Source organism: Cibotium barometz, chromosome 42 (genome assembly GCF_041138505.1).
Source record: "Cibotium barometz isolate CiBa-2024 chromosome 42, ASM4113850v1, whole genome shotgun sequence".
Classification (NCBI taxonomy): Eukaryota; Viridiplantae; Streptophyta; class Polypodiopsida; order Cyatheales; family Cibotiaceae; genus Cibotium; species Cibotium barometz.
Window position 1 is genome coordinate 28331568 of NC_141087.1, and position 13337 is coordinate 28344904.

General features: G+C 41.5%; 1 protein-coding gene across 1 annotated transcript; it reads left to right on the forward strand.

Moving 5' to 3' along the window:
* Window positions 1-2128: 2128 nt before the first annotated feature.
* On the forward strand, window positions 2129-10506 carry LOC147614345 (actin-85C-like). The gene is made up of 2 exons (XM_086780508.1): window positions 2129-2432; window positions 9977-10506. Exons 1-2 carry the CDS (start codon window positions 2129-2131, stop codon window positions 10504-10506), a joined length of 834 nt encoding a protein of 277 aa, XP_086636634.1.
* Window positions 10507-13337: the final 2831 nt, after the last annotated feature.

Below are 13337 nucleotides of genomic sequence, written 5' to 3' on the forward strand. Positions count from 1 at the left end.
GGGAGAGGGAGTGAGTATGGGAGAGGTTGGTGAGAGACTGAGAGATCAGGATTTTAAATAGGGGAGAAGGGAGAGGGGCTGGTATGTGTGCGTGTGTGTGAGAAAGAGAGATAAGAAGTCTAGGAGAGGGGAAATGGCATGGCTAGCCTGTGGGAGAAGAAGACAAGCGGGAGAGGGAGAGTTGCAAAATCATAAGTGGTGGGGAGAAAACAACGAGGGAGAGATAGAATAACGTGGGGGGGGGTGGTCAGCAGGGTGTTGACTGTCTCGTCCCTTTTATATATATATAAAAGGTCAGCAGGGTGATGACCGCCTCCTCCCTTATGTGTGTGTATGTGTGTGTGTGTGTGTGTGTGTGTATAACATGGGGAGAGATAGAATAACATGGGGGGGGGGTGGTCAGCATCCTCTATATATATATATATATATATATTTATATATGGTGGGGAGGGGAGGTTCTCACACAAGCCAGGGAGAGAAAATCGAGAATTTTACATCATCCCCCCCTTAAACAAATCAAGATGTCCTATCTCGAAAATAGGTAGGGAAAATCTTGATACAACTTAGGCCTATCTTCCCAGGTAGCATCTTCTATTGGGAAAATCTTGATACAACTTAGACTCATCTTTTGAGATAGTATCTTGTGCTGAGAAGTCTTTCCACTAAACTAGATGTTCCCTAACGACTCAATTTCTGAGAGTCCTTTCTCTAGAACTAAGAATTTTGTCTGGTTAAATTTCTGAAGTGCTTTGGGATGGCATTACAATTTTCTCATCATCTAGGATATGGTCAGTAAAGATAATACAAGGGAGAGGGAGAGCTTGAGTTCCTTGCAAAAAGCAAAACATACACACAAGAGAGAGAAAGACACAAGAGAGGAATTGATGGATGAATTTTCTTTTATCTTCTTCTCTTCTCTATAACTATACAACTAAATAGATAAGAGTACATACTATAAGAGAAAGTACTCTACTACAATAACATACAATAGTCAGACCATAGTTTGAACTCAAATATATGAGCTAGCACTAACTATGCCATGACTCCAAAGTGGCTGTCACACAACCTATCATCCACCTGGAGGCATATCAAACCATAATCTCACAAACCATGCCAGTGGCATAAGTGCGGAAGAAGCTATCACACAAGTGGGTCATCAATGTCCACATCAGCACTAGTTAAGTTTGATATCTTAACACTCCCCTCCTCAAGCTAAAATCCACACATTGCACTCCAAGTAAGCTCCTAAACGTATGGAGCCTCTGTGTGCCCAGCCACCTGATCCTCTGTGCTTAACATATACCAGAACTACATCACCTACTAGAACCTTCTCCCTCACAAAGTGTGATAATGCACCTCAATTTGCTCTGTGTGCCCAGCCGCCTGATCCTCTGTGCTTAACATATACCAAAACTACATCACCTACTAGAACCTTCTCCCTCACAAAGTGTGATAATGCACCTCAATTTGCTTTGTTCTAGCATGGTATATTGGGTTACTGGCCAACTATATGCTAGTAATTTTGTCATAATAAATAATAACTGCCCTATCCATGAGCTCACTCATATCACCAAGTAGCTTTTAAAACCATCCTACCTCACAAGCTGCCATAGCAGCACTCTTGTAGTTGACAAAGCAATTGTCACCTATTTCTTACTGCTCCAACTCACAGAGTAGCACTCCCAAACAAAAACATAAAACCATTGGTGGTAGACCTTCTATCTACAACACTACCAACCCAATCATCATCTATGTACCCATGTAGCTATATCTAGGTACCAACTACATAAAAAAGTCCATAATCAATTGTGGACTTTATGTACATGAGAATCCATTGAGCAACATCCAAGTGTGGCTTCCGAGGAGCCTGCATAAATTGACTCACCAATTCAACATCATAGCTCATGTCTAGATTAGTAATAGTCATGTAAATCAAGCTACCCACTCTGCACCTTTACATAGTGAGGTCCTCCAAATGATCACATGTATCTATTGGAAAGCTTTGTGCTCTACTCCAATGGCACTGGAATAGGTTTATAGCCTTTCATATCATACTTGGACAACATGTCCAAGCCTTACTACCTCTATAATAACAAAATGCCATAAGGTGATAACCAACTGGGATGACATGGAAAAGATTTGGCACCATACATTCTTTAATGAGCTTCGAGTTGCTCCTGAAGAGCATCCAGTCTTGCTCACTGAAGCTCCTCTCAATCCAAAAGCTAATCGAGAGAAGATGACTCAAATCAAGTTCGATACATTCAATGCACCAGCTACGTATGTTGCTATCCAGGCTGTGCTTTCATTGTATGCCAGTGGAAGGACAACAGGTATTGTGCTGGATTCGGGTGATGGTGTTACGCATACTGTTCCTATCTACGAGGGCTATGCTCTGCCACATGCTATCCTTCGTCTGGATCTTGCAGGCCGTGACTTGATTGGATGCAATGTGTGAAGATTGCTGCGCTTAGCAGAGGCAACAGCTGGAGACATATTTGAAGGTGGCAGCTTACGTGGCAATATAAAAAAAGGAGATATCCGAATTTAAAGCTACAAAAAAGGTGGCGCAGTGTATTGGGAACTAGGGAAATTTCGATAATATAGCTGCAAAAGGGATGCGCGCCCGAATTCCTTGCGGGAAAGAGAGAAAAACCAGAAAGGGGGGCGCATATCGTCAGGGTGTGTGCAGAAAATGGGAAGCAGAGCGTCATCTAACGAGGGATTTTAAAATCAAAACGGCGACTACTGTTTAGGGCTTCTTGGGGTTAGAATTAAAGAGTGAATGGAGTACTATCAAAGGAGATGATCTTCACATTATATGTATTTTGATCCTTGCGCAGTCGGCAGTGAAGCAGCCGTATGGGGAATAGCGAAATCAAAAGAAAAATTCACTTTTTTTTACTTCAGATAAGTGAATTTTATTTTTGTCTATTATTACTTACGATTTGAAAAATCGTATAGCCTATGAAACCTTTAAGGTTTTGGAGAATGAGAAGGTTTTGGTTTTGGAGAATCTTGGAATAACAAAATACAATAAGATTTCTGGGATTTGGGTTTTATTTTCTACTCGATTGGATTTTGGAATGCTAGACATGGAGTTTCCTAAAATCACATGAGTATGTTATAGATATGCCATATGTCATCTTTTGCTTGTGAGTTGTTGGAATCTGAAAGCAGGTTTTTTAGAAGAGAAAGAGACACCTTGAAATGATGGAATTGGTATCACTTGATATATGTGATGTGAATGGTCACATGTATATGGGAATTTTTTGAAGATTATGTTGTGCCTACATGTGATTGGTTTGAGGCATTTGGAAAAAGAAGTCAGGAAATCTATGCTTGGAACTGGACATGCTCTGGATACACAATTTATGTGCAATCATCAGGCTGAATTTGGGGATGTATTGAAGTGAATTGGCACATGTATATGTCATCAAAAATGGAGATGTCTTATGCTCCTTGGAGAGTTATGTGTGTGTGTTTCCTTGTTGGGATTAGAAGCTACTCTCACAGCTAGAAGTCTCGCACTTTCCCAGCGACACCGTCCACGTCACGACAGCTTTGGTGAACCCGACATGAAACTACTGGGGTGAGAGTTAGTGGTGAAATACACAGAGAGGCTATGGCTGAGAATGCTGAGGGGTCAGGGGGTTCATTTTGACCCCGGAGTTATGCAAATGTTTCAGATGTTTACTATGTATATGCAACAGCAGCAAGCTGCTGAGAGGGGACAAATTTCCACGACCAAAGCACTGCAGTCAATTGTGAAAAAGGTGGATCAATTTGATGGTAAGGACATCACAAAGTACCTGCGCAATTACACAAAGGAAATGGAGCTAAACAGGGTGACTGAGGAGGATATGGTTTGAAGCTTTGAGCTGGTATGTGTTCCTGAAATAAGAGAGCGCATAAGAGGATTACAGACAGGACATGGTGGCAGAAATTGGGAAGAGTTCAAGCTTGCTTTAAAGGATGAATATTTCATGGAGGATTCCGAGCGGGTGACCAAACGAACTTTCTTGGAATTGGTCACAAAACCCAAAATGGGAATTTTTGCCACAGAGTTGCTAAAAGAGTTTGAGAAGCGCTATGCCCAGCTGTCAAGGATTGAGCGCACAACCTTGGACAGGGAAAAAACAGAGCTCTTCTTACAAGCAGTTGGGAAAGATCTCCAAGAAAAACTGGAAATTCTCCTTGAGGATAAGGATACAGAGCAAGGACTAAAGAGTGATTGGAATGATGTCGAGGATGCGGTCACCATGCTAGCAAAGCGACAGCGAAGGAGGGATAAAATGGTGATGAGCTCGGCAACTCCTATAACTGCTGTTACCCCTGAGAATCTACCAAAACTAGCTGCTGCAATTCCAAAGGTAGAAGGGCCGATGGAAGAGCTTATTAAGGGCATGTGAGACCTAAAATTGAAGATGTCCAGGATTGAAGAAAAAGGGCTACCATTAGGGCAGGCTTCTATGCAAAGGCCTCAAAGCAAAGAAGGGTTTACATTCAGATGTATATGGTGTGATGACCCAGAACATGCAAAGAAAAACTGTGCTAGCTATAAGGAAGCCCTCAGAAATCAACTTGTGTTTTTCAAAGATGGGAAAATCCACCTTACAGAGACTGGTCTTTCATTAAGCACAAACTTTGGGAAAGGAGGGATGAAAAAGCTGGTTGAGGATATGGCTGCTAGCCATGCCATCTCTATGGTTGAGGCAGCAACCTATGGGTTAAAGGCTGGTCAATCTGAGAATGATGAAGATTATGAGAATGAAGATTTTTGGCCATCAACAATGGAACTAATTGCGTCAAAAAAGGTGTCTAAGCAGGCTTTGCATGAGGCAGGTGACTGTATACGTCTTGAGACTGGCTGGGAAGAGCCTATGGATTCTTTATCTGTTCATGCCTACATTGCAAAATGCCAGAATAATGAGGCACATGTAGAGGAAAAGCGTAAGAGGGAAAATGAGGAAGGAGGGCCATCAAAAAGGGTCACTCGTGGTAGTGAAAAGAAGGATCCTGGGCCATCACATATGCCTCCACCGCATAGCAGACCTCCACAGGAAGTATCAATGGAAGAAGTGCCAGCAAAAATGAAGCATGAGAAGGAGAAGGGTAAAGGGAAAAGTCCACTCTACAAGCTTCAATCTGATATTGAAGCCGCAAAACAGACCTCAAAAAGATGCTTGAAGAGAGGATTCTAAACAGTAGGGTGGAATTTACACTAGGGGATTGGGGATTGCAAAGAAAGAATTCCATGATGAGATAATTGATATTATACGAAGGAAAAGGCAGTCCATAATTGAATCTATTCCATCACAAGGGGAGGCAAGCACTTTCAAGACTCATGGAGTACAGGTACAACAAAAGGAGGAGAGAGAGAATGTGGTGGAATGTAATCACTCTGCTGAAGGGGCACGACAAGTGCGCTTTGCGGATGAGGATGATGAGAAAGAAGTTCTTACAAAGAGTCATTATTCCAGGAGCCATTGGGCAAGAGCAACCATAGAAACCCTTGTCAAGATAGGTGACTTGGAAGAGCCGTATGTTGCTCTAATTGATCATGGGTCTGAAATAAATCTTATGGCTAAAAATCTCTACAACAAATGTAAGTGGCCAATGGATGTAGATCATGGGTGGATGATTAAAGCAGCTAATAACTCATCTGGAGAGCTCTATGCAGCCTGTCCAAATGTAAGGGTAACTATAGGGGATGTGAAAGATGATCAGAACTTCTTTGTTCAGGAGATGTCATCGTATCCCCTCATCCTTGGGCAACCCTACATTACAGCTGTGAGGATGGAAACAAAGGTTTTGGATGATGGTGGCTCGGCATATGTAAGAATAAGGAGTAAAGATGGCAAAAAAGCTGTTCAGTTCTTGACAGTTTGTATTAACCATGAAAGGAACCGTGAGTCTCTTCGAGCCCAGTCACTCCCAAAGATAAACAGAGAATTCATGAACTACAGGGAGATGAGGGATTTTGGCTAGGTGCCATTGTAAAGCGGGATTCCAATGGTACAAGGGAAAAGTGTTCTCGCAAGACTCAATCAATGTAAATAACTTTTCAGCAAATTTTCAGGGATTTTCTAGCTATGGGTCACTGGTCTTTGTAAAAAGCAAGGATTTGAAGCGTGGCATGCGTAGACATGTACAAAATGAACAAAAAAGTCTTGAGCAATGTGGTCTTTTGGAGAAGAATGAGTTTATTTCAGGGGTGCTTGATGAGGTGTCATTTGTGGATACTATGGATGTGCTTTTTGATATGGGAAGAGCATGCTTACAGGGTGGAAATGAGATGATAGAGGTGTCATCTGTGGGGATGTATGATATAATCCGGGAATTTGAGGGGATGGAATGTAAAAACATGAATTGTGAGATGGATGCTCATGTTGATACAAAGTACAAAACAGTTGCAAAGAAGGTGAAACCAGTTGCCTTGCCTTTGTTACCAGGAAGCAAGGAAAAATTAGGTGAAGCCTCTATGCAACCGAATCTCAGAGATCCGAAGAAAATTGGGCATAAGTTTACACAGGAAACCCTAAAAGAGTTGAAGATTGGTGAAAAGGATTTTCTGTTGCTAGTTGAAAAGGAATGCTTTGAGGAGATGCTTGTAGAACATGGGAAAGCCTTTGCTTTTCAGCCGCATGAGATAGGCTGTGTTGATCCAAGTGTAACAGCGCCGATGGTGATCTTCACTGTTCCACATGTGCCCTGGAACTTGCGGCCGATTCCAGTACCAAAGGCTCTCTTGCCAAAGCTGATGGAATTACTAAAAGAAAAGATCAGGATGGGAATTTTGGAGCCATCATGTGCTCCATACTCCAACAGATGGTTTACCGTGCCAAAGAAAAATGGAGCATTGCGCTTCATTCAAGACATGCAACCTGTAAACAAGGTCACAATCAGGAATGTGGGAGCAGGTCCGATTGTGGACGAGTTTGCAGAAGCATTTGCAAGGAAAGCTATATACTCTATGGGTGATCTGTATTCGGGATATGATCAGTTCCAGCTGGATATACAAAGCAGGGACTTGACCACAATGAAAACTCCTTTGGGATTGGTGAGGATGTGTACCTTACCCACAGGGAGCCACCAACTCAGTGGCGCATATGATGAATGGAATGAATAAAGTCTTGCGAGACTTCATACCACAAATAACTATGCCTTTTCTGGATGATGTACCAATAAAGGGCTGTGATGAGAAAGACAAAGATGGGGATTTGGATTCGAAGGGGTGCCGCAAGTTTGTGGCGAATCATATAAAGGATTGTGATATGATTCTATCCAGGCTTGAAGAGGTGAATCTTACTTTATCTGGACTGAAATCAGTGTTTGGGGTTGGTGAAGTGCTAATAGTGGGGCATCTTTGTAGTACTAGTGGACGCCGACCTTGTCCAGCCAAGATAGATGCAATACAAAGAATAAAAGAGATATGCATTAATGTTACAGAGCTGAGGAGATTTCTTGGTGCATGTGTCTTTTATGTTATATGGATCCCACATTATGCACATGTAGCAGATCCTCTTTATCAACTTTTGAGGAAAAATCAAAAAAAATTTGTGGAGTGCAGCACATACTAAAGTTATGCGGAAGCTGAAATATCTGCTCCAATCATCACCTACTCTAAGAAAGGCGGATTATGAGTGTGGCAGGCCTGTGATTGTTACAGTTGATACTAGTCCTACTGGGATAGGATGGGCAGTAGGGCAAGATGATGAGGATGATCACAGGTATGCAATCAGATTTGGAGCAAAGGTATTAAGCATTCGTCAACGAAAATATCCGCAGATCAAGAGAGAGTTATGGGGAATAGTCACTGCTCTAAAATGTGAAAAAGAATATCTTATTGGGGCATCTGTACTTGTGGAAACTGATTGCTTGCCACTTCTTGGGATGATTGCGAGCTGCACCACTCCAGATATTGCTATGCTTAGGTGGATTGCCTATATCAAGTCACTAAATCCTGAGTTTGAGCATATTGCAGGAAAAGACAACCCAGTTTTGCAGATATGCTATCAAGAGCCAGGTATGAAGATGAAGAAGGGATGATTAGTGACATTGATGATGTAGGTACAAAGTTCTACACTACTGCATATGCAAAAGGGAACCATACTTGCCTATCAAATGCACTTGAGTCTTTTACTGAGGAAATGTATGGAGATTGGTTGCTTATTGGTCAATACTTGAGTACTCTGACAAGACAGGAAAATTGGTCTGACTCAAAATTTAAGAGGATCCGCAGAAAAGCATATGGGTATTTTCTAAAGGATGGGTACCTGTGGAAGCATCCTAAGCAGAGGAATGCTATGCCACAGAGAGTCATGTGTGATAAAGAGACTCAAGGGAAGCTCATGAAAGAATTCCATGAGAGTCTCTGGGCTGGACATCGAAGTGTGTGGGCCACCTTTACCAAAATAAAGGAAAGATATTGGTGGAAAGGAATGTACAAGGATATTTCCCAATACGTGGAAACATGCATGGTATGTCAAATGTACTCAAATGTGCGACATCGTGATGGCTTGCAACCAACCTACCCACCTGCCATGCACTACAAATGGGTAGTGGATCTAGTTACAATGCCTTTGGGAATTTGGTAGATGCGGTACATAGCACTTGCAAGAGAAGATTTGACAAATCAGGTAGAAGGGCGTGCTCTTAGAACAAAGAGTACGGAAACAGTATGCAAATTTCTCTTGGAAGATGTGATTTGCCGGTATGGTTGTGTTGGGAAAATAACAGCTGATAGGGGTGAGCTAGATGTTGAAGAAGCAAGGGAATTCTTCTCTAGAATTGGCATCAAACTGTCCCTAACATGTGCTTACAATCCTGAGGGCAATGGTAAAAGTGAGCGAGGACATCCTCCAATCATTAAAGCTTTGGCTAAGGCATGCAGAGGAAGAATGCGAGAGTGGCCAAGGCTGCTACCATATGCTTTGTGGGTTGACCGTACAACTCATAGCTCAGTGACAGGATACATGCCTGCAGAATTAATGTATGGCCAGAAGCCAGTAATGCCAGTTGAAGAAGTAGTTCCGACTTGGAATGTATTGCCCTGGGTGAAAGGATTGAACAGGGAAGACCTCCTTGCATTGCGAATAAGGCAGCTGGAGAGGAGGCCTGAAGATGTAGAGCTTGCTAAAGCTCGTTTGAAAGATGCAAGGTTGAAAAATAAAGAAAGATTTGATAGAAGACACAGACTCCGGCCAAACCTATTGAAGAAGGTGATTGGGTCCTAATGTATGATAGTAGCCTTGACAACCAGTTCACTGTTCAAAGAAAGTTTGCAAAAAGATGGTTTGGCCCTTACATTGTCAAGCATGTGCATGGAAATGCCACGTATACCCTGTGTGAGCTTGATGGAATAGAGATAAAGAATCTTGTAGCAGGCAAAAGGATCAAGATGTTTAAAAGAAGGCATGACAGTGATCCTTTTGATTCACAGGAGACTCAGGATGAGAGGCTTAACAGTGATAGTATGGATATGGTTGAAGACGAAGTGGATGATCTTCCTAGTAATGTAGAAGATGAAGATGACATCCAGTTATATGTGGATCTTGATGATGATTTGGCACATACCAGAGGATGTGCAGGTTTAGAGGGGGTGGATGTCGTGCCATGGCACGTCTATGGTGTGAAACCATGCATATGAGGCCATTAAATGCAAATCCAGATGCATGGGATTAAGTGCCATGACTTGAGTCATTATATGATGCCTAAGTACATATGTTCATATTGTAAATGAGGTTCAATAAGACGAGCTGAGGCTGAGTCAGGTCTCGAAGCTTCTGTACATGAGTGTGGTGTGAATTATGGAGCTTTATGCTTATGGTAGACCTTGTAGTAGGGAACACCCTTCTCGACATGTATGGAAATGTGAGAGCATGTATGATATAAGGTTTGGTTTTCAAGAATGCCCTTTTGAGATATCATGTCTTGGGATACCATGATTCCTCTTCTTATTCGGAATGAGCAGATCAAGGAGGCTCTGGGTTTGCTAGAGATGATGCTCCTAGGGCAGTGTTTCCTAGCATTGTGGGTTGTTCTCGGTGCACTAGTGTTATGGTGGGTATGGGACAGAAAGATGCATATGTTGGTGATGAGGTCCAATCTAAGTGGGGAATATTGACCTTGAAATATCCTATTGAGCATGGTATCGTAACCAACTGGGATGACATGGAAAAGATTTGGCACCATACATTCTTTAATGAGCTTCGAGTTGCTCCTGAAGAGCATCCAGTCTTGCTCACTGAAGCTCCTCTCAATCCAAAAGCTAATCGAGAGAAGATGACTCAAATCAGGTTCGATACATTCAATGCACCAGCTACGTATGTTGCTATCCAGGCTGTGCTTTCATTGTATGCAAGTGGAAGGACAACAGGTATTGTGCTAGATTCGGGTGATAGTGTTACGCATACTGTTCCTATCTACGAGGGCTATGCTCTGCCACATGCTATCCTTCGTCTGGATCTTGCAGGCCGTGACTTGATTGGATGCAACGTGTGAAGATTGCTGCACTTTGCAGAGGCAACAGCTGGAGACATATTTGAAGGTGGCAGCTTACGTGGCAATATCAAAAAAGGAGATATCCGAATTTAAAGCTACAAAAAAGGTGGCGCAGTGTATTGGGAACTAGGGAAATTTCGATAATATAGCTGCAAAAGGGATGCGCGCCTGAATTCCTTGCGAGAAAGAGAGAAAAACCAGAAAGGGGGGCGCATATCGTCAGGGTGTGTGCAGAAAATGGGAAGCAGAGCGTCATCTAACCAGGGATTTTAAAATCAAAACGGCGACTACTGTTTAGGGCTTCTTGGGGTTAGAATTAAAGAGTGAATGGAGTACTATCAAAGGAGATGATCTTCACATTATATGTATTCTGATCCTTGCGCAGTCGGCAGTGAAGCAGCCGTATGGGGAATAGCGAAATCAAAAGAAAAATTCACTTTTTTTTTACTTCAGATAAGTGAATTTTATTTTTGTCTATTATTACTTACGATTTGAAAAATCGTATAGCCTATGAAACCTTTAAGGTTTTGGAGAATGAGAAGGTTTTGGTTTTGGAGAATCTTGGAATAACAAAATACAATAAGATTTCTGGGATTTGGGTTTTATTTTCTACTCGATTGGATTTTGGAATGCTAGACATGGAGTTTCCTAAAATCACATGAGTATGTTATAGATATGCCATATGTCATCTTTTGCTTGTGAGTTGTTGGAATCTGAAAGCAGGTTTTTCAGAAGAGAAAGAGACACCTTGAAATGATGGAATTGGTATCACTTGATATATGTGATGTGAATGGTCACATGTATATGGGAATTTTTTGAAGATTATGTTGTGCCTACATGTGATTGGTTTGAGGCATTGGGAAAAAGAAGTCAGGAAATCTATGCTTGGAACTGGACATGCTCTGGATACACAATTTATGTGCAATCATCAGGCTGAATTTGGGGATGTATTGAAGTGAATTGGCACATGTATATGTCATCAAAAATGGAGATGTCTTATGCTCCTTGGAGAGTTATGTGTGTGTGTTTCCTTGTTGGGATTAGAAGCTACTCTCACAGCTAGAAGTCTTGCACTTTCCCAGCGACACCGTCCACGTCACGACAGCGTTTGTATCTAATGCTGCCATCTCCTCATTCATGGTGTCTTCCCATTTTTAATTTCCAATTGCCTACTCAAAACAAGTGGGCTCTCCAACTCCTATATTGCTTTAACCATGTAAGCATAAGATGAGCTATATATCCATCATATCTCAACCTGTCTCAATAGAGTACCTAACCCTCATAGACCTGCTACACCTGGATCATTGCTAGGTGTCCTCAAAACAACCCTGGTTCTCCTTATACCAAGAGTAACCACAGATGGAATGCCAAGCTCCTCATCAAGGCTCTCCTCAAGGCCATTCCAATTGCCCTCTACCAACCTGACCTTGAGGTTGTAGGCTCACTGGCAACTGAGGACACATTCTATGAATGCTTATATGATAGTCCCAGACACTAGCACCTTACCCCTCCCCGTGGTTTCTTGCTCCTTGTCTAAAAGAAGAAAAACTAGAATTGGGTTTCATGGTGGTAAAGATGCTTCTATAATAGGCTCCTAAAGGAGAGCATGACTCTTGCTTGCACTGTGTGCACTTGCTGTTGGGTGTATTATGTGGGACTCTTGCTTACATTGTGTACGCTTTCTATGGGTGTAGTGTGGTATAGCAAAAGACACATGTCCCATTTGCCATAACTATGATTATTAGGTTGCTTGCTCGTCATAGTCTGCTTCTTGGGATAAGCCACCCCGACACCAAATGTTTAAAATATTATGGTGCAGGACATGGTTTGACTGTTTCCTATGGGAGCAAACCTTGAGGTTCTTGGTCTTGGTCTTGCTTCTTCACACTAGAGCGTCACCCAAAGATAGGGCAATTGCCTCTTGTTTCTAAGTTAGACGGTCCTCAATAATGTTATATGAAGGGATTTTGGGTTTTTAGGTTTGTTGCATCATCCTGTGTCTGATTCGAAAGTTCCTCAACAATGTTATATCAAGGGATTTTATGTTTTTAAAACATATCTATGATTCATGGTTGGTGAATGTGTATAAAAAGATATTAAATAAATACAGAGTTAAATATTGTTGATTCTATATAAGAGAAAAGTGGTGGTGGAGAGCTTTCAAGCATAGAAAAAGTTTTTTTTAGAGAAAAAAGCAAAGACCTAAAAGCTTGTGAAGAAAGCTCACCCCAATAATCAAACACTATGTCAATGAAGGTCCATTGAGGTGTCATTTTTTGCACTAGATCAAGGGTTATCAAAACCTTTGTAGATCTTCCTTGGAAATTTTTTTTGTCACGGTTTAACTCTTCTTCTGACCTCTTGCCTCAAGTAACAAAACAAGAAATTCTACTTTCTTATGTTTTGGATCTTCCATATTATTGTTGAGTCTCTGTCTCTAAACGAATAAGAATGAGAGTAACATATGACCTTGGGCAATGATTTGGTAGTGAAGCAGCATAAAGTTTCTCTCATTATGGAATCCTTAAATATATTCCCAAATTCGAAATGTTTGCATAAGGGTTGACATTAACCTTGTCTAATCTAATTTGGATAATCTGCTACACTATGGGTTTATCACAATATTTTCTCTCATTAGAGAATCTTTGATTATATTTCGAAATCCAAAATCTTTGCATAAGGGTTGACACTAACCCTATCTAGTCTTATTTGGACAATCTACTACTCTATGGGTTTTATCACAATTACATACACATGGGAGCAATTTACCCCTTCATTCTTCCTTGAATAATATAAGACACTTTTGTCTTGTATTTGATCTTCCAACATGT

Excerpts from the sequence above, each read along its gene's own strand:
- LOC147614345 (XM_086780508.1), top strand. The coding sequence starts at position 2,129 with ATGGAAAAGATTTGGCACCATACATTCTTTAATGAGCTTCGAGTTGCT. Across the intron at positions 2,433-9,976 it reads TCGTCTGGATCTTGCAGGCC|ATCAAGGAGGCTCTGGGTTT; the intron begins GTGACTTGATTG and ends CGGAATGAGCAG.